The sequence below is a fragment of the Hemiscyllium ocellatum genome, chromosome 5 (assembly GCF_020745735.1).
Source record: "Hemiscyllium ocellatum isolate sHemOce1 chromosome 5, sHemOce1.pat.X.cur, whole genome shotgun sequence".
Classification (NCBI taxonomy): domain Eukaryota; kingdom Metazoa; phylum Chordata; class Chondrichthyes; order Orectolobiformes; family Hemiscylliidae; genus Hemiscyllium; species Hemiscyllium ocellatum.
The window spans coordinates 113,612,344-113,638,667 of record NC_083405.1 but is presented as its reverse complement, the minus strand read 5'-3'; the positions used below and the strand labels follow the sequence as shown (position 1 = coordinate 113,638,667).

At 39.3% G+C, this 26,324-nt stretch overlaps 1 protein-coding gene across 4 annotated transcripts in view; it reads right to left on the bottom strand.

Moving 5' to 3' along the window:
* The window catches only part of LOC132815828 (disco-interacting protein 2 homolog C), a 608,767-nt gene that overhangs the window by 116,439 nt on the left and 466,004 nt on the right, over positions 1 to 26,324 (bottom strand). For all 4 annotated transcript variants that reach the window (XM_060825111.1, XM_060825113.1, XM_060825112.1 and 1 more), the window contains 10 exons: positions 22,614 to 22,678; positions 21,367 to 21,460; positions 20,980 to 21,099; positions 18,126 to 18,240; positions 17,037 to 17,176; positions 9,904 to 10,040; positions 6,389 to 6,597; positions 5,084 to 5,198; positions 3,790 to 3,991; positions 3,026 to 3,135 (listed from right to left, as the gene is read on the bottom strand). In XM_060825111.1, coding sequence (XP_060681094.1) covers positions 3,026 to 3,135; positions 3,790 to 3,991; positions 5,084 to 5,198; positions 6,389 to 6,597; positions 9,904 to 10,040; positions 17,037 to 17,176; positions 18,126 to 18,240; positions 20,980 to 21,099; positions 21,367 to 21,460; positions 22,614 to 22,678 — 1,307 coding nt within the window. The remainder of the gene's footprint in view (positions 1 to 3,025; positions 3,136 to 3,789; positions 3,992 to 5,083; positions 5,199 to 6,388; positions 6,598 to 9,903; positions 10,041 to 17,036; positions 17,177 to 18,125; positions 18,241 to 20,979; positions 21,100 to 21,366; positions 21,461 to 22,613; positions 22,679 to 26,324) is intronic.

Here is a 26,324-nt window from a genome sequence, read left to right as displayed (position 1 = left end):
ACTCCATGCCCTTATTAACATAGCAGAGGACAGTCTGTGCTTTATTAACTGCTCTTTCCACCTGTCCTAACCTTCAGTCATCTGTGCACACATCCACCCAGGTCCATCTGCTCCTGAACCCGTTTAGAATTGTACCCCCTTAACTGGCTCCTTGAGATTGAGTAGGCAATCAATGTCCATTTAAGACTCCCAGGATTTAAACAGTGATAAGAGAGACATGTGATAAGATAAACATGTTGAGGCCTGTGTACCAAGCACAGGCCTCAACATGTTTAGTGGGGGGTTTGAAAATTTGAGAATTGTTTACGGGACCCCCTCTGAACTCATTACTACTTGGCTGAAAATTGTTAAATCCAGCCCTAAATTTCTAATCTCAATCAAAGCAATCTCACTGGGGCAGCACAGTAGCTCAGTGGTTAGCACCGTTGCCTCACAGCACCAGGGTCCCAGGTTCGATTCCAGCCTCAGGCGACTGTCTGTGTGGAGTTTGCACATTCTCCCTGTGTCTCTGTGGGTTTCCTCCGGGTGTTCCTGTTTCCTCTCACAGTCCAAAGATGTGCGGGTCAGGTGAATTGGCCATGCTAAATTGCCCATAGTGTTAGGTGCATTAGTCAGAGGGAAATGTGTCTGGGTGGGTTACTCTTCGGAGGGTCGGTGTGGACTAGTTGGGCCAAAGGGCCTGTTTCCACACTGAAGGGAAATTAATCTAATCTAATCATAACTGCAGAAACTGAAAATCTCTGGCACATCTATTTTCGATTAATTTGAGTCTAATAAATAGATTCTAATCCTGAAACCAGAAAGATACAATTCAATGAAGAATAGACATCTGCACTCCAGCACTGTCTTTGACCAGCAAGGTACAGGGAAAGAAAGAGTCAAGTTTAGAAAGTTATTCTTCTGCTTCTTCAGTGTTTGAACTGAGCAAACCGAACTTCCTAAAACAAAAGAGTCAAACAGAGTGAAGGAGACAGAAATAATGCAAACAAATGTCATGAGTGCAAAGGATCAACTCCTCATTTAGTAGCTTGAGACAGTGATCTCTTCAGCCTTGTCTTTAAGTCGCATATTACCCTCCATCTCCCAAACCTTCCCATATGTCCAGTGGCTTCCCTTGCTCTAGCCAAGTAAATGCATTTGTGCCATTAATGCTCACAATAGATTTCAGTACTCATTTGATTTGTGTGGCCTTTTCGTCAATGTTCACAAGATCTCAAAGCACAAAAAAAAGTAACAAAAGAAGTTTGATTCTTATTTGAAGAAGTAATGAATGAATTATCATACCTGGCAGAGGTAATTTTCAGAATAAGTCAAACTTAACTAGAAAGGAATGATTTCCAAATTTAATCAGGATTTTTGTTGATACCCTGCATTAATCACAAAAGTGACATCTTCATATCAGAGCCACATCATCTGGAGGCTTAACGCTTTGTCCAAATGTTGAGAGTGTGGTATTGTAAAAGCACAGTAGGTCAGGCAGCATTCAAGGAACAGGAGAAACAATGTTTCGCACAGAAGCCCTTCCTGATGCCAATTCTCCTGCTCCTCCAATGCTGCCTGACCTACTGTGCTTTTTCAATACTACACTCGCGACTCTGATCTCCAGCATCTGCAGTCCTCACTTTCTTTAGCTCAAATGCCTGGATGAAGCATTGGAGACATCTAATAATGATCTCAAGTATGGGGTCAAGGGATGGGCATTCCAACATCATATCAAGGGCTGGATGAAGGGGTCAGTAAGGTTTTGACTCAAAAACTACAAAGCGGGGAGCCCAGAAAAGTTCATGACATGTGCTGGAATCCCTTGACTAACTGCCTATCCCATGAGAAATGTGCTGCAAATGTATCCACAGCCTCTTTGTTCGGAAACTGGAATTTGTTGAAACAGTTTTACAGTACTCCCAGTTGAAAGATCTCACTTTCACCTGGGCTGAATTTTTGGTCTTTGCTCCAGATCAAGATCACAGAAGGACCCTGTCAGAACAGCTGCAGTTCTTTCAGCTCCAAATTTATTTTAAGCATGTATTAATGTCAAAATGTCTGTAATTTGTTAAGTTCCATCTTATCTACTGGATTTCAGGCGTAGTGGCAGGGCTCAGCCCATGGCTACCAAATGGGTGCTGACGCTGTGTTAGCTGGACCCAGGGCCAAACTTGCCGATGAACTGGCTGTTGGCGGAATGGCCATGCCTACTGAAGATGGCGTCCGGCCCTGCTGAAAGCTCAGCAGGCCGATAGCTCAGCAGCTCCACCAGGAGTGGTGGCCATTTGTGGGGCTGCATCTAATGCATGAAGGTGCAGAAATGGACAATGTAGCCCCTCCTAACCACGTCAAAGGAGCCTGGGAGTGCCAGGCCTAGTCAGTCAGGCCCCTGAAAGACAGGGAAGGGTGCCAGGTAGCGAGGGTACACAATACATTTGCCACTGGGCAAAAGTGAGGACTGCAGATGCTGGAGATTAGAGTGGAGAGTGTGGTGCTGGAAAAGCACAGATGAGGCAGCATCTGAGGAACAGGGAGGGGCGACATTTCAGGCAAAAGCCCTTCGGCCACTGATGTGAATGTTGTCACCAGAGCTTCACTTGTACACAGAAGTGTGCCTAAAGAGAAACCCTCCTGCTATCAGAATGCATTAAAAGATGGCCTGCATTTATCTGACAATCTCACCAAAACAGGTACACCAATCCCCCACACTGATCACCACCACATTAAATTGCTCAATTAGCATCTGTGAAGGAGTTGAAAAGTGTGGCACTAGAAAAGCACAGCAGGTCAGGCAGCATCCAAGAAGCAGGAGAATCAACGTTTCCGGTATGTGCCCTTTGTCAGGAGGACAGACCATCAGCATCGTTCCATGCCAGTGGGAAAATACCAGGCACATCACCTCTCACCTTATCATGGGACTTTTACAGGTCAGACCAGTCCCTAGACCACCTCCTCTGGTAAAAAATCAGCCCCCTAAACCTTTAAGTCATGGATTGCCGCAGGCTAGTTTGTTCAAAGTGTGCTGGAGCTTAATAATACTCACCTTTCTACCTTGGTCATTGTCTTCAATTTGTCCTAAATCCCTTCCACTAGCTTGGGCAATCCTCTTTCCTGATACCAGATTTCCAACCATAACAGAAGCAGGGCCGATCTCTGTTGAGAGCAGGAAATTCCACAAAGTAATTTTCAGTAAATCATAACTGTCAGTAAGACAACCAGTTTATAAACTGCTCTCTTTGATTCTGACATTAATCTTCTAAGTTAGCTTACTTTTTTTAACTGGTTGATTTGATGTACAGACACATTAAAAAGACACAGCTTCGAAATCGCTCATTTAGAGTCATACGGCAGTCCAACTTGTCCATACTGAACGTAATCCCACACTAAACTAATCCCACTTGCCTGCTCCTGGTCTATATCCCTATTCATGTATCTATCCAAATGTCTTTTAAACGTTGTAATTGTACCCACATCCATCACATTCTCAAGAAGTCTATTCCACATGCGAACCATCCTCTGTGTAAAAAATTGCCTCTTATGAAATTTTTATATCTCTCCTTTCACCGTAAAAATGTGCCCCCCTAGTCTTGAAATCCCCCATCCTGGGGAAAAGACAATTACTTTAACATGCTTTCTCAATGTTATAATATAATTTCAAACTCAAAAGGTACACAAATTGAAAGAAAGAAGATAATCTCCAATGACCTTTACAGCATTATTATTCTTTGATATTCCTTGAATTTAGTTATTCAGCTATTTACACGCCATATAGTTCAACATTGGGTCTCTGTAAGAGAAAACCCTTACCTGGCTGTTTCTGCCTTGGCTTGGGCAGATTTGTTACACAAGTGTGCGGACACATTAGCACATTGCATGGGTGGAGGGAACCTTCTAAGAAGCACTGTTTGGTTTCTGAGAGGTGTATGCCTCCAAGAGGAGTTTTTGGAAGAGTATTAGCAGGTACGAGAGCCAAACAGTAAACCCCTACTTGATGAATACCATCAATGGCCTTTAAAAAAATAGATTGTTTGAAAGGTCAAATATATATCTGCTCACACAACTATCATGCACATAATCATACATCCATTGCTATGTTAATGTTTTTTCAGAGACAGATATGTTCATCTATTTATAATAAAAATCGGCATTAACACACATTGAATGAATTCGGTACATAAAATGATGAAGAGAATGCATGTGACATACAATTGTATTTTCATACAAAATCATTATTAAAATTGCCCCTATCTTGGTTTGCTTGTACATTAGCATTTCACACATGCTTTAAAAAGTCCATTAGACTAAAAATACATACAAGGTTTTTAGATCAACAGTTCCAAAACTCCTAACTTCTATAAATTATGGAATTAAAAACTCATGGCAAATTTCAAGATCCTAATCATAGTGGGAAGAGGATTAAGGGGAGTATTTGGTGATTGGCACGGATTGTGAGATGAGCACTGGCCAATTTTAACTATGATTTTTTCACTTATCACAAATCTCCATCCCCAAACAGAAATATTTATGAAAACAAAGATAGTGCCATACTGTTGGTGAAGTCTTTATCAGTACAAATCCAAGGAGAAATATCAAAAAAATAAAAATTCCCAGCGCTTTACAGAGGGAAAGTTTTATCAGCCTGTTTTCAAAGAATTCTACTCTGTACATGATCTGATGGATGAGCTAGACTGCCTAAAATAGTAATGTGTAAAGAGATTACAAGCTTCTGTGAAAGCACAAATCTACCTTCAATTTTCTCCTCTTCTCTCTACTTATCTAAAGGCAATAATTCAATTTCCCAGAGAATTCTATGTGCACCAACAATAGCTGAATTACTTTGCCTAAATGGGCAATTTTGAATCATGCATTAGGGAGTGTCATTGGGTAATTCATTAATAGGTGCCATAAGAGACAATCCCAATTCTGTCTTCAGCCAATGTTCTACCCTCATAGGTTCTCCAAAAATTGTTAGACGTGATAATAAACTTTATACTATACGCACAATATCCAGCTAATAATGGCTCTCAATTGAATGTCAAAATCTGAGTGACTTTTTTCCACAGTTTAATCATGTGCACTTCCGCTGATCATTCATCTTTACCTGAAGGACTCTACTCATCCACTGAAAGCTATCTTCCTCAGTAGAATCTGGTCTCTGTTCAGCAATGATTACGATCCTCTCATCATGCAAAACATTTATAGAAAACACAGCTATTCTGTTAACAGACAGAGATCAGAATCAAAACAAACTATAAGCTTGAAAATAAAAATCACAATAGTGTTACTTTACAACTACAAAATTACTGAACTTCAGAACAAGCTTCCATTCATTTTAGTGTTCAGCCCTTTCATTTATTGCAATAACATACTAATTTTTCAAGGTTAACACACCTTGGTTGGTCAAAGTTGAATTAAATTCGTATGATATAATATACAGATTTGACAATTCTCATCCTTGGCCTTAATACAAATTATCCTTTTTAATTGTGCTATCAAATTAATTAATAATTACTGAGAATTATCACTGACTGTTTTCCTGAGCTCCCTGCTATATTTCTTCATCCGTTTAATCATTGATGAATGAACCCTTACACAGTTGATAACATAAGCTTGTTTAATGCCAAAATATTCTATAAGTGCAAGATACGGCCATTTCCTGAATGATATATCTGTCATGCATTAAAGCTCAAATGTACAATTCAAATAAAATGTTATTAGTTTAGCTTTATCGTTCACGATTTTGTTCTTTCACAAATGGCGTGAAAGCAATATTTTGATCAGATGTGTGTAGCAGACAACACAGAGAATAACAAATGCCTAAGAGTGAGCGTTAAGCACAGTTAGTCTGATCAAAGAGATAGAACAGAACCATGAGAATGAAGCATACAATTGGCATGTAATGAATTCCACACTAAGAGTTTAACAATGGTGAGAAACACTTAGCCATCGAAATAACATATCCTTGACAACCTTCCAATTACAAAAGGTCAACAGTACCAAATCAATGCCTATTTTAAAGGAGTATGTTTGTTACAAATTAGCAAATCTGCCGTGCCACTGCTGATAGGTATTGTGGCTCACCTACCCCAATTCTGAGCACCAAGCCTTTCAGGGCAACTCTTCAAATAATCCCCCCATGAAAGTATAAGTAACTTTATCCACAAGTAAATATGACAGAGCTAAATTTCTAATTCAAGCTACAGGCCAATGACTATCTTTCTTTCTATGGACATTTTGCACCCGTAATAAAGCGCCTGCTTTGAAATGATGAATGTCAGATTTTAAAAACAGGAAAAAGGTTGATTGAGCATAAACCTAAAACCTTGGTAACGAATAATTGAAAATTGTTAGCACTATTAACTTTGGAGTTTCTGGCATTTTTTGCAAGCCAATTGCAGACACAAACCTTCCTCTGTAGACAAACTTCATTGGTTCCACTGCAAGCGCTGTTGCCACAATGTCATCTGCATTGTGCCGCCTCCCACTGACCACCATCAGGCCATCCATTTTTCCCACAACAAAGACCATTCCGCCAGGGCCAACAAAACCCAAGAGTCCAGTTCTGACAAATGGATATTCACTGATAGGGGCTCCTGAGCTCATCATTGGGAACATCTTAAGACAGAGTTAATGTGGGGGAAAAAAAAAGTTGAAATTACTTACACAGTTAATGTCTAAAACTATAAAAAACTTTATACAATGAAACATCTGTCTTTAATAAGAACTACCTATCATTAGTTACAAAGAAGAACGGTCAGTTACAGTTGAAACAGGTCCATTTATTGATAAAAACTGTGATATTATTGCAAACTTCTGTCAATTCGTTTAACATTTGAGTGGACACTCTCCAGTCAATGACTGTGCAAGTTGCAGGTCAGGGATAGTTGTCAAGAGGTGCTTGACACCTTTTACACCATGTACACAAGACAACCCACTTGGGAAATGTCCTGTTGAGATATTCTCTCTTTTTCACAAGGAAATTACTTAATAACCTACCCCTTGCAAACCAGGGGTTTACTTGATGCATCTATGACTTCAAAGTTGATTTCTCCCCAAAATTAAGAGATGTTGCAAATTGTTTGCAGCCTATGAGAACTAGCACAGATGTGTTGTGACTTCCTTGTGAAGCAAAGGCACTGAATACACATCCAACAAGGGTCAGTTCCTGAGATGATTCCTACATGATTTGCAAGGTATCTGCCTCTCTAAGCCATTAAGAACTTGGCTTTCATGTACAAGTCTAGGAATACCCTGTAATCTCCAAAGAAATTCCAACCATGGGGCTGTTGGGTGCTGCAATGAGATTTAAAGCCAGAAGCAAGGCGCTTACAAGAAAAATAACTTGGAGATTCACGAATGTCCTTTAGGGAAGGAAACTGCCATCATCACCTGGTCTGGCCTGTACGTGACTCTGGGCTCACAGCAATGTGGTTGACTCTTAACTGCCCTCTGGGCAATTAGGGATGGACAATAAATTCTGGCTTGGCCAGTGACACCCTCATCCCATGAATAAATAAAGAAAATAAATGCAAGGAATGAAATGGAAACTGAGGCAAAATGAAATAGCTGCAAAAGTGGCTGTCGACCTTTCTTTTTCCATTCATTCATTTCATTGTTCTAGTGAGTTTTGAGAAGATTTGTAGCTCAGGTTGAGGTTCTGGATGTAGGTTTGCTCGCTGAGCTGGAAGGTTCGTTTTCAGATGTTTCATCGCCCTACGAGGTAACATTTTCAGTGAGCCTCCAGACCAGTTCAGAGGTTCAATGAAGATGTTATGTAGTAATGGTGACGAAATGTCTGAAAATGAACTTTCCAGCTCAGTGAGCAAACTTACATCCAGAACTTCATTGTTCATTCTGAATTGCTCTCTAGAAAGTAGTAATGAAAATGAAAAGGAACACAACAAGATACCAAAAAATAAATAGTATCCTGAAAGTAATACTGGAGTTTCTGTTCATTGGCTCTGCTTTTCAAGTAACATTTTTCAAAAATGGGCCAAACCAGTGCAAAGTAATTTTTATTTCAAATTGTATTCAGTGTAGATTATGTTCCAGGACTTGTGATGCTTGTTTAAAGTGATGACTTGCTAGAACGTGGTCTCCTTCCACTGCATCAACTAGACCTCCAAATCAAATAAACCAATATTGCAAGCTTCTACTGTTTTTGTTATGGTTTTTTCAGGAGGCTCCAAGAATCAAGCTTTCTTGTGGTGGAAGGACATTGATAGGTTTATTTTAAAATGTTCTCAATAAACAAATCAAATACTGAACATCAATCTAACTAGGGAAGGTTCTGCATAAGTCCTGTAAAGTGTTTAAAATTAAGTTTCTCAGATGGTGGACTAGATAGAGATTAAAAATAGTTATTATTTTCTGATAAGTCAAATTTTAGTTTTATTAATTGAATCACATATAGGCACAACTCTTTAAAAAAAAATCAAGAAGCAATTTTAAAAACAAATTTAAAACAAAACAAGTTACATTCTAAAAGGCTACCCTATTGTACGGTCTCATGGCAAATTTTACACTTAGCAATGTGTGAATTAGTCTGAACAGGAACCCAAGTAAGAAACTCAAAACTAGTGCAATTTCAGACATAGTTTATGCCTAACCGCAGATGGCAACTCTACCCCCTTGTCTGTAAGGAATCTATTACAGCAGCCCAGACCAAACAGATGTCGTAGCAGTATTTCAGTCGTGAGTATAATACAAGCTAGTTGAAAAGCGTGCTGTATAAAATTTCAATAAGATTTTTGCTTTTTTAAATTGCTTGCTGTTATGTTAAGTGATGAAATTATTAAAGTTGCTAATTTTCAGGACATTTTAGAGTTTAATTAATGAGGGCACTATTAAGCTGACTACTGTTTATTTACTGCTGTGGCAAAGAGAGGACTTGTTCCTTTGGTCAATATATTAGGAAGCAAGAATATTTTGAGGCAGGAGGTGGGACAATGTCAAGATTACTCAAATTCTGAGTTGGGATGCATGTTAATATTTGTGTTTTGACAGGAAAGATCCTCATTGCTGGAGGTGTTGTTTATGGAAATTATCAAAATGAATCATCAAGAGCAGACATTTTGACCATAATGATCCTGAGTTTCACAACTTGTAGTGAGATGCACAAGTAGGACAAATTCAATTAAGATCCCATCTCTATCCAGACAGAAGGTGAGAAATTTCCACTTATTTTTCCATATGAGGTCTGCTTGAAAACATTAAATGTGCCGAAGTTGAACAAAGTGAAAGATTTAAATTACAAACCGCTGGAGGTAGATCTCAATCATTCTCTCAAGAATGTTGTAAAAAGATAGGGTAAAACTAGATATAGTTTCAGATATTTTTAAAAAGATGAATAAAGTCTGCAGTGACCAAATACAATTAAAAATTATTTTTCACAGCAAAATGTAATCTGCAGAGCATCAGACATGCCTGCTTGCTTTCACAACCAGTGCTCAAAAAAATTGATAGACAGAAAACATCCAAGCAGCAGGTCCACAGGGCTTTTCAATAAATGACAGCTCAGACATCATGAGTAGACATACTTCAAGCTTACAATAGCTGAGAGACCTCCTGGAACATGCAAAAATAAGGAATAAAAATAACAGAACCAATAAAGAAAACGCTGAAAAATGCTTCACCAATCCTCTTCAAAGATTAAAACTCAACAACAGAGGTTTGCAAACACAATCTTCATAGTTGGCCTGAGATTAGCTCTTTACAATTTGCAATGCATACTCTCAGAAGTTTTGAGTATGTTTACTGCATGTGTATAACATTTCAAAATTCACTAAATTTTTGACCACTTAAAAGCAAAGTATCTGCATGTTTTAACAAAATATTTAGTTTCCTTCTTTTCATAATTAGAATATGCATTTTGTTGACAATACATAAAGTGAGTCCATGCTCTGAATCCGCACGGCGTACCTCAAAAGTGTTCTTCGTCATTCCTGATAGACCGTAGTAGGATGTACCTGCAGCAATGGAGCACACACAAAGTTCGCCTATTTCATCAGTTCTACAGAGTAATGGAATTCCTTCTGGTCTTACAACACACATCACACCTGAAGAAGACATAAGACATGACAACCTTAATTCAACAACAATACTTATTTAAAATTTATAGGTCAAGCTACACTGGTACATCTTAATTTAATTTACTTTTCTGCCAAATAAGAACGATGGTACCCAATGATAACATTTAATTTACAAATCAAAAAGCAAGTCAAAATCTTCATTTGGAATATACGAAGGTGATTTCTTTTTTGAACTACAGTTCAGTATTTCAATACTGCAGAGACTATTTAGAATCGAGAATGTGGTGCTTGAAAAGCACAACTGGTCAGTCAGCATCTGAGGAGCAGGAGAAGCAATGTTTCAGGCATAAGCCCTTCATCAGGAATGCGCATTTCCAGCACCACATTCGCAACTCTGATCTCCAGCATCTGCAGTCCTCACTTTCTCCTGGAGGCCATTTAGAAGTGAAGTAGCTTATAGTTAAAACTATAATATTTACGTGATCTATGTTGAATCTTTCAGATCACTTAAGGTTTTGCATATTATATAAACATTTTTATGACAAAATCAATGGTATGATATGTTAAATACATTTAAGCTATATCATAAAAATATTTATTTGAAAATAAACCCACAGTTTTCCAAAGCACAGATTCTTTTTAACAAGAGGAAAGCAATTAATATAAATTGGAAAACTGTATAAATGAGGTCTCCTGATTCACTACTCAACAGAACTTAACATGGAAATATTTCATTAGTTTATAATATTAAGAATATACTTTGTTTTACAATAATGGGTTAGGATGTTTTTAAACTCTGTTCTGATATAGGATTCAAATCTGGGAAATTAAAGTAAAATTCTTATTTTGCACTGACTGTTGCAGCAGAGGGAGAGGGTTTGAATGGACGATGAGTTTAGTGAGGGGTCTGTTGATATTCTAGGCCACGTCGATACATTAAAAAAAGGTGGTGCTGGGTGTTTTTAAAAGCATTAAGGTAGATAATTCCCCAGGACTTGATGGGATCTATCCCAGGAGACTGAAGGAGGTGAGGAAAGATATTGCTGAGGCCTTGTACAAAATCTTTCGCCACACAGGTTAGAAGAATTGCCAATGTTGTTCTTTTGGTTAAGAAAGGTAACAGGGATAACCTGGGTAATTATAGGCCAGTGAACATTACATCAGCTGTTGGGAAATTATTGGACAAGATTCTTAGGGACAGGATTTACTCACATTTGGAAAAATATGATTTTGAGTGAGGTAGACCATGTCTCACAAACTTGCTTGAGGTTTTTTAAGGAAGGGACAAAGATGATTGATGAGGGCAGGGCAGTGCATGTTGTCTACGTGGACTTTAGCAAGGCCTTTGACAGGTCCCTCATGGCAGACTGATACAGAAAGTGAGGTCACATGAGGTCCACAGTGAGCTGGTATGATGGATACAGAACTTGATTAGTCACAGAAGACAGACAGTAGTGGTGGAAGATTGGAGAATACCAGTGGTGTTCCACAGGAATAAATGTTGGGACCGTGCTGTTGTTTATAATAACATATAAGTGATAGGGAGGAGAATATAGGTGATCTGATTGGTAGGTTTGGAGACAACATCAAGATTGGAGCAAACCCTGGATAGTGAAGAGGATTTGCCAAAGGACACAGCAGAATATAGATAGGCTGGATACTTTGGCAGAAAAATGGAAGATGGGAGTTTAATTTGGACAAATGCGAGGTGAAGCATTTTGAAAGGTCTAATGCAAGTGGGAAGTGTATACATTAAATGACAGAATCCTTAGAAGCATTAATATACAGAGGGATCTAGGTGTACAGGTCTAGAATCCCTGAAAGTGGCAACGCAACTGGATAAAGTGGTCAAGGTGGTGTTTGGCATGCTTGACTTCACTGGTTAGGGCACAGAGTAGAAAAATTGGCACTCATGTTGCAGCTCTATAGAATTTTAGTTTGGACACCATTGTACATTTCTGGTCGTCACGTTACCAGCAGGATGTGAAGCCTTTGGAGAGGGTACAGAAACCAGAATGTGGCCTGGATTGAACATTACTTGCTATGGGTAGAGATTGAACAAATTCAAGTTGTCTTCACTTGAAGACAGGCCGAGAAGCGACCTGATCCAAGTTTACATAATTATAAGAGGCAATGATAGAATGGATAATCAATCTTTTTCCCAGAGTAGAAATGTCAATTACAAGGGGACATAGGTTTAAGGTAAAAGTGGGAAAGCTTAAAGGAGATGTGAGAGGCAAGTTTTTTTGACATTGAGGAGAGTATATGACTGGAATGTGCTGCCAGAGAAGATGGTCAAAACAGATACAACAGCAACGTTTAAGAGGCATCTAGACAGATATCTGAATTAGCAGGGAATAGAGGGATACAGACCAAGTAGAAGCAAATGGATTTTGTTTAGAAAGATGTCATTGGCGTAGTCCTGGTGGGCCGAAAGGCCTGTCCCTGTCCTGTCCTGTCCTGTACTGTTCTTTGGGAAACAGAACTTCAAAACTCTCAACTCTGACAAAACAGAAATCTCCTCACTTCCATCTTAGTTGGGAGATCACATTTTTTTTTTAAAAATCGTGCACTTGGTTCAAATGCCTCCCGCAGGAGGTAACATCCTTTCAGCATAAACCCTGTCAAGGCCCCTCAGGATCTCACATGCTTCAGTAAGATCACCTCGCATTCTCCAAATATCAGCCTATCCAACAGATACAATTCCAGCCTATCCAACATTTCCTCAAAAGATCCCAACTTCTAGTTGGGAATTTTTCCAAGTCCACACTCTGGAGTCTGGGGGTAAAAGACATCTTTCAGTCTACTATGAAAGTATCAGGATAATTTTGACATATGTTAAGAACTGTAAAATGTAAACCTTCCAGTTATGTGATTGTGGGAAGTTGCAGCCAGTAAGATAGAATCATAAAGTCATAGAGTTATACAGCATGGAATCAGACTATTTGGCCCAACTCATCCATGCTGACCAGCAATCCTAAACTCATCTAGTCTCATTTGCCAGCACTTGGTATATATCCCTCCAAATCCTTCCTATTCACATACCCATCCAGATGCCTTTTAAATGTTGTAATTGTACCAGCCTCCACAATATCTTTTGGCAGCTCATACTATACACACACCACCCACTGCGTGAAAAAGCTGCTCCTCAGGTCTCTTTTAAATCTTTCCCCTCTTACCCTCAAACTATGCTTTCTCATTTTGGACTCCTCCACTCTGGGGAAAAGCCCTTGTCTATTTATCCTATCCATGCACCTCATAATTTTATAAACCTCTATAAGGTCACCACTCAGCCTCCAACGTTCCAGGGAAAACAGCCCCAGCCCATTCAGCCTCTCCCTATAACTCAAAACCTCCAACCCCAGCTAATCTTTTCGGAACCCTTTCGAATTTCACAACATCCTTCCTATTGGAGGGAGACCAGAATTGCACGCAATACTTGAAAAGTGGCTGAACCAATGTTCCGATGCTATACATTTGGGAAAATGTTTCTTCAAAACCAATAAACCATGCATTAAGGAAGAGCTTCACAGCATTTGAGTATGCTACCAGAACAATTGAACTTTGTTACAGCAGAGTGAAGTGTCATAGCTACAGGATTAAGAGTGAAGAGCTGGAAAGTGATCTTAATCTGGCATAGTCACGATGGGCCAAATGGACTCCTCTTGTGTCGTGATGGTGGAAGCCAGTCAGCCCACTAATTATGTAAACATATTCATAGAACAATAGCAGCTTTCAATTTTGCACATGGAGAATCTAATGACAATGTGGAATATCTGTCTAGCAGATCCAAAGTACAAAGTGTGAACTTTGAAGAAGCCAGGTTAGAAAGGAAAAGGAATCTGCAAATGGACATGCAACTACATGAATCAAGACTTATCCTGTTCTGAGTAACTGTTTTTAATGTGCACAAAGAAAAGCAAAGTGCTACAGGTGCAATCAAACAGAAATCCCAAAGATGGAAAGTCCATTGCACTGTGTGAACAAATAAGGTTCGTCAACTGGTGCGATGTCCAATGATGTTGTATCTCCACCAATGCCCTGTAATCCACTCCATCAACTCAGTAGATTAGAAAGTAGCCATTAATACGCCACCATAGCTTCTATGGCGTTGGTCTCACCTCTGATTATCTGTTTTGCCAGTGTGTGACAATGGAAAACATACACTAGAAATCTGCAAGAACAGATTCGAAGCAACAGGAAGTCGTCAATTGTAAATTAGGTATCAATCTTACAGCAAGGAAGGAGAACATTATATGGAGTCCTATCAATATATATTAGAGGATGTAAGTAAGTACCTCTTTGATATAGTTCCAGATCTATAGCATTGTTTTCAAGCAGTTGAAATCAAGTGTCCTTTAAGGAGCAGATGAGGACTACTGTGCAGATATAATTAACTTCTTCTTCAGAATGGATTCAAAAGAAAAACCCACTTGACAATGTTAAAAAGGATTAGTGCATATGGAGCATCTAATGAATATCCTGCTGACTCCATTATTCTTAAATATATGGATGAGGATGCTCAGCTATTATACAGTAACACAATTCTAACATAATGTGACTAAATGACTCATTTAACTGAAATTGGTAGACCTGCATGAATTAAATGAACAACCTACAGAGTTGATTTTAAATATAGACAAATATGAGGTAATGAAGATTGATTCATGAAACAAATTTGTACTGAAAACTGATGTTCATTAGTAAAGGTGGGAAAGGCAAAAGTAATTATCATTCCCCCCAATGCAAAGTGGCTATTAAAGAAAATAGGACTAATCAAAAACACCACTCTAACCTAAGACCCTTCCATTGCAGGTCAAAATAGTGTGCAACTCATTGGTAGCTGCATAGGAAGAAAGCTAAGACCTAATAGAGTACTATGCCTTCAAAAAGATACAGACGACCTACAGAACATCCAACATTTTGCAATGATTAATATTCTGAGACTCATGGATCTAGATCTAAATCCTATACCATGATCTGAACACACCTGAATGGAGTATTTAGAGTATGTTGCTTTATCAGAAGTGCTACCTTTTCGAGCAAGCATTGAAAAGAAGCACTGTATGCATGTATAGGCATTTAAAAAAAAGTGTTTTGGATTAGTGGTGCTGGAAGAACACAGAGTTCAGGCAGCATCCGAGGAGCAGCGAAATTGACGTTTCGGGCCAAATGCCTTCATCAGGAATAAAGGCAGAGAGCATGAAGCATGGAGAGATAAGCTAGAGGAGGGTAGGGGTGGGGAGAAAGTAGCATAGAGTACAATAGGTGAGTGGGGGAGGGGATGAAGGTGATAGGTCAGGGAGGAGGATGGAGTGGATAGATGGAAAAGGAGATAGGCAGGTGGGACAAGTCATGGGGACAGGGCTGAGCTGGAAGTTTGGAACTAGGGTGAGGTGGTGGAAGGAGAAATGAAGAAACTGTTGAAGTCCACATTGATGCCCTGGGGTTGAAGTGTTCCAAAGCGGAAGTTGAGGCGTTCTTCCTCCAGGCGTCAGGTGGTGAGGGAGGGGTAGTGAAGGAGGCCCAGGAGCTCCATGTCCTCGGCAGAGTGGGAGGCGGAGTCGAAATGTTGGGCCACAGGATGGTGTGGTTGATTGGTGCGGGTGTCCCGGAGATGCTCTGCTAAGAGGCGTCCAGTCTCCCACATATCCCATTGAAAAAAAGTGGTCCCATGTTGCATTTGAAAGAGACACGTGATTTGCAGAGTGTTCTAGTCAACACTGAGCCTTCCAACAATACCAACAAAAGAAAGTCAGTGACTTAAGGTACAGCTTGTGGAATCTTGCTGTGATAGAAGGTACTTACACAAAAAAAACCTGTTGGCTAAAATAAGTGAAAATCCAGTCATCAAAATTAAATGAACTATATCAAAGAGGCACTCGCCTTCAAGATCAAGGATGCTGAACCATTTTTGCTAAACTTGATTCATATACACCGAGGTCAGGATATTCCAGAGGTGGCTATTGCTGTCAGATTGTGTTGAGGTCAAACTTTTCATTTGTCACCTGCACTTCTGATCACAGCTCCTTCTGAAATATCGAGTATATGCTAACACAAAGCCCAGTTGTTCCCTTTAGTGTTGGCTAGTTGAAGAAAGTCAACCACTCTCCCTAAATGGATGTAGGTGCCACATTCTGTTAAGTTTAATGTTCCAAGGTTGCATTTCAACAATTATTCCTGATCCTACAGTTTGCATTCCTTTGTTTAGTATAAACACTAACTGAGTCACCATCCTCCTCAGCAATGATCAACACCAAGCCTCGGTCATAATAATCCTGTTACAATGATCTCTGTTCTCACCACACAAAAATGCTCACTCTCTGCCCTCTACAGCCCTTTGGGCATCAAAAGCAGATATTCCTGAAGGGAGGGTGAGCATTGTCTGTGCTTCTCTACAGGACGTTGTGTGGGTGAGAACTGGATGGGGGGTGGGGGGGGTGCGGGGAAGAGAGTGAGCAGTTCTGCATTTCTAGAGAGGATGTAGTGAGTGTGAGAACTGTCCATGGTTCTGCAATGGGTGGGTGGTTGGTGGTGGGTGGGAGGATAGATCAGCGCTGTCAAAAGTGAAAAGGGGGGGAGTGAATATTGCTCCAACGGCTGGATTTACTTGGGAGCTTCACTGTTCAACAGTATTTGGATCAACTTTGAAAACCTCTGAGTTAATCTGTGTAGGAAGCTGGCTGAGTAAAAGGCAAACAGCTCAAGTTTACATGGTTTTGACCAATTCTGGAGGGATCCAGACAGAGGAAAATCAGCAATTGGAAGTTTCTCATGCTAGTACCATAGATGTTCTTAGACAAGGATCTTCTCAAGGTACCAAGGTACCAAGACCTAACAAGGTAACAAGACCTTAAGTCAACATGAAGGCTTTCCCCCCCCATATTAGAAAATGAAGCCCCAAATTATAAAAGTTTTTTTAAAACTTCACAAAAAGTACAATTAATTCAAATCTGAGCAATTTTTCCCCAATGTTGAGTTGATCAATAGGAAGAAAAGGAAGCATATTTTATTGAGTTATACCTCCGGGCATCACCAGGCCAACATCTTGCACAGTCAGGACCGACAGCTTTTCTTCAGAGTCCACTCTTATCACCCCATAACTCAAGCCGTGCATAGAGAGCACCCCTCGGCCAGGTGGCTGGTTGGTATCATCTGTTGGCCTAAAATAGATGCACACAATTTAAACCTTTATGGAATTTTAAATAAACCTTTACAGAAGAATGTTGTTCATGTAGGAACTGACAACCAGTTGGTAGTGCTGCAACTGTTTGCCACATCAAATCAAAACAGATTACTTAGCAAGCATTTGGCACATAATTCAGAAGTTTGGAGTTTAAAATCAAAGGTGAGGAGCTGGACAGATGCATGAGTAGATGGAGAGCCAGAGGGACACAGATGCTTAGGAATTGGGTGACAGGTTTAGACAGTGGATTTGGATTGGCTCAGGCTTGGAGGGCTGAAAGGCCTGTACCTGGACTGTAAATTTTCTTTGTTCTTTAAGTACCAGGGGATATTCTTAATTATGGTCCCTGTACTGACATCAAGCTCTGGGTTTAATGCAGTTAAGGTGCTGAGTGCTGTATCTCAGAGGAAATAAATATTTCCTTCTCCAAAACAAAATTGCTCGATTTTATTCATTCACTGGAAAGTCTCCTTTTTAATTTTGATACCTGGATGTTTGAATGCAGCTGTATAGCTTCTAACTTTTCCATTATTGTCATCATAACATGTAGAGAAATGAATTATGCCTCGTGTGACTTCATGGAAAGTAAGATTAAATATGACATTCAGCTTTACCACATATCGTATTGATTTTTCTTCTAGCAAAGGTGGCAACTGTGAAATATTTCCTCATTTGCCCAACAGGGACCAGACTAACAGCAACTGTGAAGGCATCTGCAGTTCAGATCACCTTAGATTTAGAAATTAAGAAAGCAGTTTGGGAGCAGACAGGATGAAGATGAAAGCTATTCAGAGGATTAACCATTAACTACAATGCATTTTGATATCTGAATTGGCTTGCCACTGTATGTTCATCTTGCAATCACTTATCAAGGCACCCTTTTATAGCAACAGAAAGGTGGTAAGTCAAATAATCTCACACCATACCTTCGAATTGCTACAGTCAAAGCTTCTGGAGAACTGGCACAAGGACAGATTACTTCTGGACGTAATCCTTTGCTTTGGAAGACATTAAGGAATGCGTCACAAGAAGAAATAGACCCTAATGAACAAAACATTTGCAAAATATTAGAATATTCTTTTTCAAATTTGAGAACCACTCTAAATCTCCCAATGCACGCTCCATTCATTTATTTTTTCATTTTGCTAAGTTAGAAGTAAATGCTAAAGAACTGCATAAAAATTACTATTGAAGCGAGGATACTGAAAGACTTTGAAATGTGCACATTAATCCCAGAAGCCACTACAACAATGCTTTTGTTACAATTCTTGCATTGCCATCATCACATCAAATGAGAAGATAATAGCCTAGTGGTATTATTGCTAGACTATTAATCCAGAGACCCAGGTAATGTTCTGGGGACTCGGTTCAAAAAAACCATGGCAGATGGTGGAATGTGAATTCAAAATAATCTAGAAATATGTGTCAAATGATAACCATGAACCCATCGTTGAATGTCAGGGGAAAACCATCTGGTTCATTAATGTCCTTTGGGGAAAGGAAATTCGCCGTCCTCACCTGGTCTGGCCGACATGCGACTCCAGACCCACAGTAATGTGAAAGTCTCTTAACTGTGCTCTGGGCAATTAGGGATGGGCAATAAATGCTGGCCTAGCCAATGACGCCCACATCTCAGAGTCATAGAGATGTACAGCATGGAAACAGACCCTTCGGTCCAACCCGTCCATGCCAACCAGATATCCCAACCCAATCTAGTCCCACCTGCCAGCACCCGGCCCAGATCCCTCCAAACCCTTCCTATAGCCATCCAAATGCCTCTTAAATGTTGCAATTGTACCAGCCGCCACTACTTCCTCTGGCAGCTCATTCCATACACATACCACCCTCTATGTAAAAACGTTGCACATTAGGTCTCTTTTACATCTTTCCCCTCTCACCCTAAACCTATGCTCTCTCGTTCTGGACTCCAGGGAAATTCACTTAAAACAGTTTCCCTTTTCACATTGAAAATGTGTTGCAAATAAAATGGATCTCATTTCACAGCCAAAATATCTATGGACCAGTTTAACCAGAAATTGTGCCTTCAAAAATATTATCCAGGTAGTCTGGGGGAGGTCTGTCCATAACACTATGAAAAAAAAGCCCTTACTTTAATTACATCCAAGGATCAGAACACAAATCTACACATGAAGAGGACATGAGTCAACAGTAGCTGTCCAGTATGATGATTCATTTATTATTGCCAGGTATAGTTACCAAAGTAATCTTTGTTTTAATTGCTGACTTCTATTTTTCCTTAAGTTAGCAGAAGCTGTGTGTGGGACTTTATGGGAGCCTTGGGAGTGGGTTGTCAGGCAGGGGAATCAAAAACACGTGACAGAGTAGCAATTGCATAGTTGCAATCCTACTACCTGCCTACCTTTGTTGGTATTTACTGAATGTTGAGTTAGGAATTTGAGAATTTAGTGTTGAGGAGAAAGGTGCTGTTGCTCTTTATTCATTTATTTCTAATTTAAAGGCCTGTAATTTGCTATTATTCTTGCTAACAAGCTACTATATTTCCAAATTAGGATGGTGAGTAGCTTGGAGGGGAACTTGAAGTGAAGTGTTCCTATGTATCTGCTACTCTTGTCCTTCTAGATGGAAGTGGTCATGGGTTTGGAAAGTTCCTGTCCGAGGATCTTTGGGTGGATTACTGCAGAGCATCTTGTAGATAGCACACACACTGCTGCTACTGAGTGTCAGTAGCTGGGGAAGTCAATACTTGTTGATGTAGTACCAATAAAATCAATTTGCTGGCCCATTAATGTTTTTTAGGAAACGTCCCTTTGCAGTCCTCAGCTGGTCTGACCTAAATGTGACTCCAGGCCCAGGCCAAGGTGCTTGACTCTTAACTGATTTCTGAAATTGCCTAGCAAACATCTCAGTTCAAGGGCAGTTAGCGATGGGCAAAAAATGCTTGTTTTGCCAGTGACATCTACATACCATGAAAGAATAAAAATCGATTTGAAAATGATGTTTACTATAATCTCCAGGAGGAGGCTTTGTTTGCCACACGCACAGAAATCTCGATAACCAATTCAGCTAGTGGAAATCTCAAATAATTAGTATTTCTATTCACTGCCTGCAAAATAAACTGAACCTTTCTACATGATATTTCTGGTTTTAATATGCAGCAAGCAACCTATACATATAATAACTTAAATCTCAGAATCACTTCTCTTGCTACACTTTCCTACTCCACCCACATCTATCCTGTTGGCCTCTCTTGAGGAGATATTTAACATTGCATCAATTGCTCCAAACTATGGACAGCAGCACTCTGCTAATGAAGATGCCCCTAGCACACTTGTTAATTGCAACTGCCATAGTGAAGACTTTCAAATCCATCAGTGTGGGCATGAGTGCAACCTAGAACCCAGGTGTGAAAACACATTGCTTTATCTCAAGGCCCTTGGGAAGGATTGGCACAGATGATCTAAAACCTGTCAACATTATCACTTGATTTTAAGACTGTGGACGATAGTCTTCAGTCAAAATGCAAAAGTTTCAATGAAATAACACACCAGTGAGATTACAAGTAAAATAATGCGAGTTGATGCCATTCTTTTTAATGAGAGATTTTTACATTAAGTGCATATTTTGTTAGCATTTCCCATTTGCATACAAGGGAAAACCAGCGATGATTATTCTGAACTTTTCTGGAAAATGTCCCTTTTCTTACTTTAAACACTAGTTTGGGGTTAAAATGTCGCTATTTACATTTACGTTGCCTTTTGTTTCAAAACAACAGGATTAGTGGAAGAGATAGTTACTCACAAGGATTAGCTCCATCTGCTACTATTAGCATCCGTAGTGAGGTGAGGTTAATGTCTCGCTGATCTCTGTGTGCAACCAAGGCCCAATGCATGTCCCTGGACTTCACACATGCCACTTTAGCTGGAATTACATATCATTAAATCATTCTCTCCGAATTCACCCTTAATTTTAAAATAAAACCCAAATCTTAGCATTCTTATGCTCATTTTCAGATTTGATCAGAATGAAAATCTGTTACACGAACAATCAAAATTAATACGTGCAATGACACTTCATTCAATCAAAATTAAAATACATAATTATACTTAAGCAATAAACACTGGAGAAATATTTAAGCAATCATACATCTGCCTTAAACAATATCTCTGAAGCATTATCAATACTTACCCTTATATGCATAGACTTTCTGTATCCATGAAAGGGGGTTCACCTTCATTAATGAATATGGAATACTGATAACATGCATCATGTTCATAACACTCTAAGAAGGAAAGTAAAATATAATAAGAAAATATTGCACTTGGAAATAGAAGGTAACTATTTTTGTTTAATTAATATACATTTTGATGTATTGTGCATATTAACAATTATATTAAACTACCCTTCCCTGCACAAATGTTAAGTACTTGCAAACTATCTTCAGAATTATAATAATTAAGAATATTTAACCAGCATAATTCAGTAGAGTGATATAGTGACAGAACCAGATCATTTTTGGCAGCTACTTGACGTACTTGTTTTCCAGATAAATCCCTCCCTTTTTTAAATGATTTACTGAAGCATGTGAGAAAGTCACCACTTGCATGAAACATCCACTTTGCCATTTCTTCAGTTTACACACCAGTCATTGACATATGATCGTGTTTCTGCCGAGAGCTCAACTGAAATCTGTTTCTTTATAAAAAGAGAGAATTTTAATTTTTTTTATAAACTACTGATTAAATTTAATAAAGCAACTGAATATTGCTGCTTATGAAATTCTGAAGAAAATTATAAAGGAAGCTATAACAATTTGTAATGCACAAACTAGTAACTGTAACTCAGTTACAGCAATGACTGGAGGAAAAGAAAAAATGACAGTAATTGTTTTGCAGTGAGAAAACAAAACCTGCAGGTCACAGGAACACCACAGCACAGGAAGAGGAAATTTGGTCCATCAAATTTGCACGCTCTGCTATTTTAATTATTAGTTACTTACATAAATTCAAGGATGAAACTTATTGCCTGAAAATTTAAATGCCATAGCATCTTGCACATAGGACTTAAATCTGTTGTAAATAAGATTCTTGTTAGAAGAAACACCAACAGGAAAAGAGTAGGTGGCAGAGTTGAAGACCTATGGAGGTGGTGGACAGATATGGTAAACTGCTAACCTAGAAAATTAGGATTCTTGAAAAGAGGTGAAATTGAAGAACATGTTCAGAACACAGATACAGGGGGAGGGAATAAAGACAGGCTTGTTGAACCAAATGATCTGTTACTATTCTGAAAAAACTAAGGTTTTCATAATTTTGTATGCCAGAAAAACCCTACAGTCTGTTGACAGGAGCATTCCAATAAATGCATCATCTCAATGCAGTTTTATATCTTAGATTTGCTATTTATTAAGAAATATATGTGGGAAAAGATCTTACCGTAAGAATACCATGCCACAATCCAACATCCTTCTTAAAATCCAATACATTCACTATGGTTTCCGCTGTTTAAGATAGACAAGACTTTCTCAGTTAAAGTGATGATTTCAAAGTTTAAAAAAACAGAGTATACACCCCTCCTAATTTCATTTCAAACCTATATGTTATGCCTTAGTTATTTGCATTTCCTCTAATTTTGTATCAATGCCCATCCTCTTCTGAAGTGAGATATATATTCAGAGACAACAGGTTCTTTGATGTCTGAAATGGTCATCATTCATGTGTGAGGCTGAACACATATCACCTGGGAATATGATTCATATGATTCCATTACAGGCAAGGGTAATCCAGTTTCTGCTCACTAGTACAAAAGTAAAATACCATCATTGTTGGAAACTTAACAGAAAATTGAAAAATCATGCAAGTCAGGCAGCATCTGTCGAGACAAACCAAGTTAATGTTTCACATGAAGAGGACCTTGCCCTTCAGAACTGAAGAGAGAAAAAGAAATGTCAAAGCTTTTAAAGCAGTGGAGGGATGGGGAAAGGGGGCAAGGAGATCAAAGGAGGGCCAGCAGATGGGAATCCCCTTGAACAGACGAGCCCAACTTCGTAAATGTAGGCATTCCTGGAAGAGAAGTGGCAGCCAATTAAACACCATAACTCGACAGCAAAATATTGCAACAAAAACACAAGTTGCCAGAAAAACTCAGCATGTCTAGCAGCATCTGAGGAGAGAAATCAGAGTTCACATTTCGGGTCAAGTGACCCTTCTCTCCACAGATGCGGCCTGACCTACTGAGCTTTCCAGCAACTTCTATATTGTTTCTGATTTACAGCGTCTGCAGTTCTTTCGTTTTTTTTTAAATAAAGCAAAGTATTGCATTTATCTATGATTATCTCCTTTGCCTTGTATTGCAAGCCCCCTCCACTCTTCTATTGGGTTGAAAACACATACATTTCTAACTTTCTTCAATCTCATTGATGGTCCTTTAGAATGGAAATGTAACTCTTTTTGGTCCAGATGCTGCTTGATACTGTGGATATTTGCAGTGATTCTTCTATTGTTTCTTGTACCTATTAATACTTGGAAAGTCACTGAATGATCCATGAGCAGCAAGTACGACATGCAACTTTCGTTTGCCTGGGAATAAGAATAATAATGTAGTGGCCCTCTTTCCTCACCAATTGAGACTAACAAAATAAATTGGACTGGACCACATATTGTGAGATTAAAGAGTTAATATGCTCTGCTGACCTGCAAAAAATTGAATGCCCCGAGGGTAGGGTGGTATGTCTTTGTTTTATAGGTGGAATGTGGGAGGTTTACATTCCCATTTTCTTGCCATTCAGGGACGATTTGCGCTTTCATCCAGAAATCAATAAGAACATTACAGTTGGAGTTTGACTATTCCCCTATAGTTACAAAAAACAATTTGCAACAGATTTGAACATTAAGGAGTGATTTGCATTACATTGTCTCTGGAGCTGAGGTGGCCACTGCATTGTATCTTGAGTGGCATGTGAGGGAGTAATTGGGGTTGTCTTGTGGGCATTACTAACTGTGATGTAAAGATTTTGTATAAATGAAGGACTGTTTCCTTTGTTCGGAGAGAGCTACTGCCTTGGCCCCGTAAGCCCTGTGAGGTGTGTGTTAAAGATTCCTCCAGGGAGAGGCCCTTAGATATGCCTTGCAAGCATGGCAAGGAGTGATCAGAGTTTCTCCAAAGCTTACAATGTAATGTGCTTAATAAATTTGGTTGCTGTTCAGAGAAGTTGGTATGTCGCAGTTGCATCGAGTGTGTAAGGACCTCAGGAGAAAAATAACTTACCATTTGGTGCAGCAGTGGGATTCCAATATACACAGAGTGTCTAGTGGACTGAATAAGCGATTGTCTGAGTGCTGGTTATGAGAGACAGACGGGTCCACGAGTTAAGATTTACCTTGATTTCTCTCATCCTACCACTCCGTCAACCCCTAGTCCCCGAGGTCTCTGTGGTGATGGAATCTCTGAGGTAACTTACGCACTTGTATGACAAGTTCGCTTTCAGAATCATACATTACAGGATTTTAATTGGGGTTAGAGTCCCCAGTGTTTTTAATCAGGGTTAGAGGTCCCCAGACATTTGAGTAAGAAAAGGGGTCCGAGTCCCCGTGAGAAGTGAAACAGGAGTTAAAGTCCTCTTGGGAAAAAGGAGTTTAAAGTCCTACAGATTTGGGGCGGCTCAGTGGTTAGCACTGCTGCCTCACAGCACCAGGGTCCCAGGTTCAATTCCAGCCTCGGGCGACTGTCTGTGTGGAGTTCTCCCAGTGTCTGCATAGGTTTCCTCCCACAGTCCAAAGACATGCAGTCAGGTGGATTGGCCATGCTAAATTGCCCATAGTATGGTACTACTACCATAGTACTAGGTGCATTAGTCAGAGGGAAATGGGTCAGGGTGGGTTACTCTTCGGAGGGTCGGTGTGGACTGGTTGGGCCAAAGGGCCTGTTTCCGCACTGTAGGGAATCTAATCTAATCAGATATATGAGGTTTGGGGCTCTGGCGCATAAGAAAAGGTTAGAAATCTGGAACTTCAACAAAGAAAAACACCTAAACAAAATTTAGTAATTCTTAAAGTTATTGCCCTTATCCCCAACACGTCCCCTTAAAAGTACTTTTAGGCAACAAAGCGTCACTGGAAAAAGGGGGAGAAAGTGCAGTCAGTCCATTCGGATCCTTACAGTAAAGTACCTTAACCGCCAGGGAAGCTTTGTCTGGGTTTTTGTTGTGAGTGTGTCAGTTTCTGGGCTGTGGACTCGACCCTGCCAGTCTTTCTTCTGGGGGGAGGGGAATGGCATGGACTGCGGTGCTGTGTGGCCCACTCTGAGGGCTTTCTCTTTTTATCAGTGTAATTTCATTGAGAAGATGTGAAAATAAATGAGAAATGCTGGAATTAAGGTTGGGTCAGGGGGAGTTTCAATACTGAGATAGTTTGATATTTAAGTATTTTGGTTTGTTAAAGTACTGGCTCAGAAAATTTTTCTAAGTAACTGTTTTGCCTTATTTGAATCAGGATCTCAATTCAATGTGTTTTGTGGATTTTGCAATAGGGCAGATTTTGTTTTTACATTAATATTGTACAACATTAGGTCATTTTAAAAATTATTATAATTGTAACCTTAAAACAAATTTATTGAAGGACCTGAGCCCTGATTTGTTTGAACTTCTACCATGCCTGTTTCAAAAAAAAATTGCGTCAGTGGTCATACCTCAGTCAGATGAGTGTATAATATTAAAATATTTTTGCTGTGTTTTTAAAGCAAAGTTTACAAAAAAGAAGAGTGCATTTTTAATTTTGATGTTTTGTTAAGATTTTAGAGAATATTTGAACTTGAGGCTGAGCTGTTTCAGTTCTGTCAATTATTGTTAGAACTTCATTGACCCCCTTCATATTGCATATTCAAAGAATGTTGATCTCTACCAAAGTTGTCACTGTAATTGCGACTGTTTTATTTGGGAAGTTTCATTTGGAGAATATATTTTAATATATTCTGCATTTGTTTCCCAAGAATATTTGAGATTTAAATCTGAACTTCAATTACCTTTTCAATGGCTAAACCACAGGAAACATTTTGTTGTTTTCTTGCTGTTCCAGATTTTGGAAATAATTTTCCTGACAGCCTTCACATTAGACAAGTATTCATTTGTTAAAGGAAAATAATTTTTGAAT